Genomic DNA, 3,166 nt, shown 5'->3' with positions numbered 1-3,166 from the left:
ACCACCATCCTTCACCTCACCATCATGCGTTCTCTCACTCTCACCATCATGCGTTCTCCTCACTCTCACCATCTTCGTTCACTCGGTCTGATTTTATATATTTTCATAACCATCGAGCATACCTTTATCGATCTATCCATCTATCTATCTATCTATCCATCTATCTTGACTCATCCATCTATTCGTCTCCGTTTCAAACATTTGTTAGTCCTCTCCTCTCTCCCTCAGAAGATACAGCCAGAGAGAGAGAGTTACCATGACAACGAGGAAGCCACTCAAATGTAATCGACCAGATATGAAGACGCTGAGAACTGGGAGCATGACTGTACACACACTCAATCTGACAGTCAGCGCCTCACAGTCAGCGCCTCACAGTCAGCACCTCACAGTCAGCGCCTCAGCAGTCAGCCCTCACAGTCATCGCCTCACAGCCAGCGCCTGCCAGTCAGCACCTCCTCCCAGTCAGCACCCCACAGTCAGTGCCCGCAGTCAGCCCCTACAGTCAGCACCTCACAGTCATCGCCTCACAGTCAGCGCCTCACAGCCAGCACCTCACAGTCAGCACATCACAGTCAGCACCCACAGTCACGCCTCACAGCCGCCTCACAGTCAGCACATCACAGTCAGCACTCTCTACAGCCGCCCACAGTCAGCACCTCACAGTCAGCACATCACGTCAGCACTACAGTCACGCCTCACAGTCAGCGCCCCCACAGTCAGCACATCACAGTCGCCTCCCAGTCAGCGCCCTCACAGTCAGCGCTCACAGTCGCAACCTCACAGATAGCACATCACAGTCAGCACCTCAGTCAGCACCCACAGTCAGCGCCAGCTCACAGTCAGCAAGCCACAGTCAGCACATCACAGTCAGCGCCCAGTCAGCGCCTCACAGTCAGCGCCCCACAGTCAGCACCACAGTCAGCACATCACAGTGAGCACCACAGTCAGCGCCTCACAGTCAAGGCCTCACAGTCAGCACATCACAGTCCGCCCCCACAGTCAGCGCCCAGCCAGCGCCTCACAGTCAGCCAGTCAATAGAGGTTTACGTGTGGATGGTGTTTTAGATGGCGAATTTTCTTTGATTCATGTATAGTGAAGGGTTAGTAGTAGTAGTAGTAGTAGTAGTAGTAGTAGTAGTAGTAGTAGTAGTAGTAGTAGTAGTAGTAGTAACAACACCAGTGACTCCCGAGACTTGGTTATATACGTTAACTTAGCACAAAAATTTAATAACCTCAGCCTGTTTGGTTAACACACACACACACACACACACACACACACACACACACACACACACACACACACACGGAAAACTTCACGATTGCATTGATGTACAAAAACTTTATTTTTATATTATGTACAAAGTTTACAGAGGGGGAGGTAGGACAAGGAGATGAGGGGGAGAAGAGAAGAGGAAAGAAAGAGGTAGAAGGATGTGAGAGGAAGGGGAACAGGAGGAGGAAGAGGAAAGGGAAAAGAAAGGGAAAGGGGGCGAGTGAAGGAGGAGTAGAAGGAGTGGAAGGTCGGAGAGGGAGTGGAGGGAGAGAGGAGAGGAGGGAGAAGGAGGATTGAGGGGAGGGAGAAAGATAGGGGCCTTGGGGTCACAATATGTGTGAGAGGAGAGTCTCCGAAGGTCAATAGATCTTCAGTGACCTAAACTTCCATGCCTTCTCCCCCCTCCTTCCCTCCCTCCCTCCTCTTCCTTCTACCCCTCCTCCTTCTCCTTCCTCTTCCTCCCCTGACTCTCAACTCTCTCCATCGACCCATCCCTCTTTTCCTTCCCTCCTCATCTTTTTCAGACTGTCCTCCCCCTCGACCCTCCCTTCATTGACTTCCTTCCCTCCCATCTCGACCTCACTGGATCTCACTCTCATGTGATTTATACTGCTAACAGGGGAGGGAGGGGAGGGAGGGAGGAGGAGGGGAGGGAGGGAGGGAGGAGGAGGAGGGAAGGAGGGAGGGAGGGGAGGGAAGGAGGGAGGGAGGGGAAAAAGAGAGAGAGAGAGAGAGAGAAAGGAGAGAGACTTTCATCCTATTACCTATACAGAGAAAAAAACTTATACATACATACATACATATACACAGGCAAATACACACACAAAAAATAATAAAATATATGTTGTAGTATATCACTGTCCGTCCGTCCGTCCGTCCGTCCGTCAGTGTAAAACTTGTCCACGCGATAACTAGCACCAATAGCGATGGATTTTAACGAAATTTAGTGTGTGTTTATATAACAGTGAGATCTACTAGCAGTTTGATTAGCATTGTTTTGTGGCTATTAAGTTCTTTTTTCTTTGGGGGCGGCAGGCGGGAGGGGGCGGAGGGGAGGGGCGAGGGAGAGGAGGGGCGGGAGGGAGAGTCCTTGATGTTTAAAATGTTTTTTAACTCTACTATTTACATCAGCAGACAGCCCAACACATATCACCACCACCAACACCACATGCTTACTCAGCCGCCACACTCCACCGCCACCCTCACCGCCATCTCCAACAATAATCATGAAAAATTGCAGGTACGGAATAAATTACAGGTACAGGAATAAATAACAGGTACAGGAATAAATTACAGGTACAGGAATAAATTACAGGTACAGGAATAAATTACAGGGATGCTCAGGTGATGACTGTATAATTATATCGGTACAGGTGAAGCTTGGCGTTATGGTGGGAGGGGGAATAGAAAGAGGGAAGAGAAGGAGGGTAAAGGGGAAGAAGAGGAGGGCGGTAAGGCAAGATGTAGGAGGTGAGGAGGAGGAGGAGGAAAGAGGATAAGGAGAAAAGGAAAGAGGAAGGCAAGGGGAAGAGGAGGGGTAATGGGAGGTTGGGAAGAAAGAGGTGGGGAGGAGGAGGGAGAAAGAGGAGGAGGAGGAGGAGGAAGAGGAGAAGAAGGAGGAGGAGGTAAGGAAGGCCGTAGACGCAGACGCCATCCATCAAGTATTACCATACCACGATGAATATGCAAGAGAAGGAAGGGCCGCCCACAGCCACTTGTATACCCAGGGCCGCCCACAGCCGCCCAGTGCCACCCAGGGCCGCCCACAGCCACCCAGACCCGACCCAGTGCCCCACCCAAGACACCCACCTCCAAAGCCACACTCTGCCACAAAGGCCTCGGTGCCCAGGGCCCTATTGCCACCAAGACGCGCCCCAGCCACAGGGTTACTCA

At 51.4% G+C, this 3,166-nt stretch overlaps 1 protein-coding gene across 1 annotated transcript; it reads left to right on the top strand.

The window, feature by feature from the left end:
* Positions 1–347: 347 nt before the first annotated feature.
* Positions 348–1,065, top strand: LOC121879232 (uncharacterized serine-rich protein C215.13-like; the record flags this gene model as incomplete). Its single annotated transcript, XM_042385832.1, has 1 exon — positions 348–1,065. A coding segment is annotated over one exon (718 nt), but the record flags the coding sequence as incomplete, so codon positions are not given.
* Positions 1,066–3,166: the final 2,101 nt, after the last annotated feature.

This window comes from Homarus americanus, unplaced genomic scaffold (assembly GCF_018991925.1).
Source record: "Homarus americanus isolate GMGI-L3 unplaced genomic scaffold, GMGI_Hamer_2.0 scaffold17622, whole genome shotgun sequence".
Lineage (NCBI taxonomy): Eukaryota > Metazoa > Arthropoda > Malacostraca > Decapoda > Nephropidae > Homarus > Homarus americanus.
Note: the sequence above shows the minus strand (reverse complement) of the source record. Positions and strands in the feature narration are given on the sequence as shown.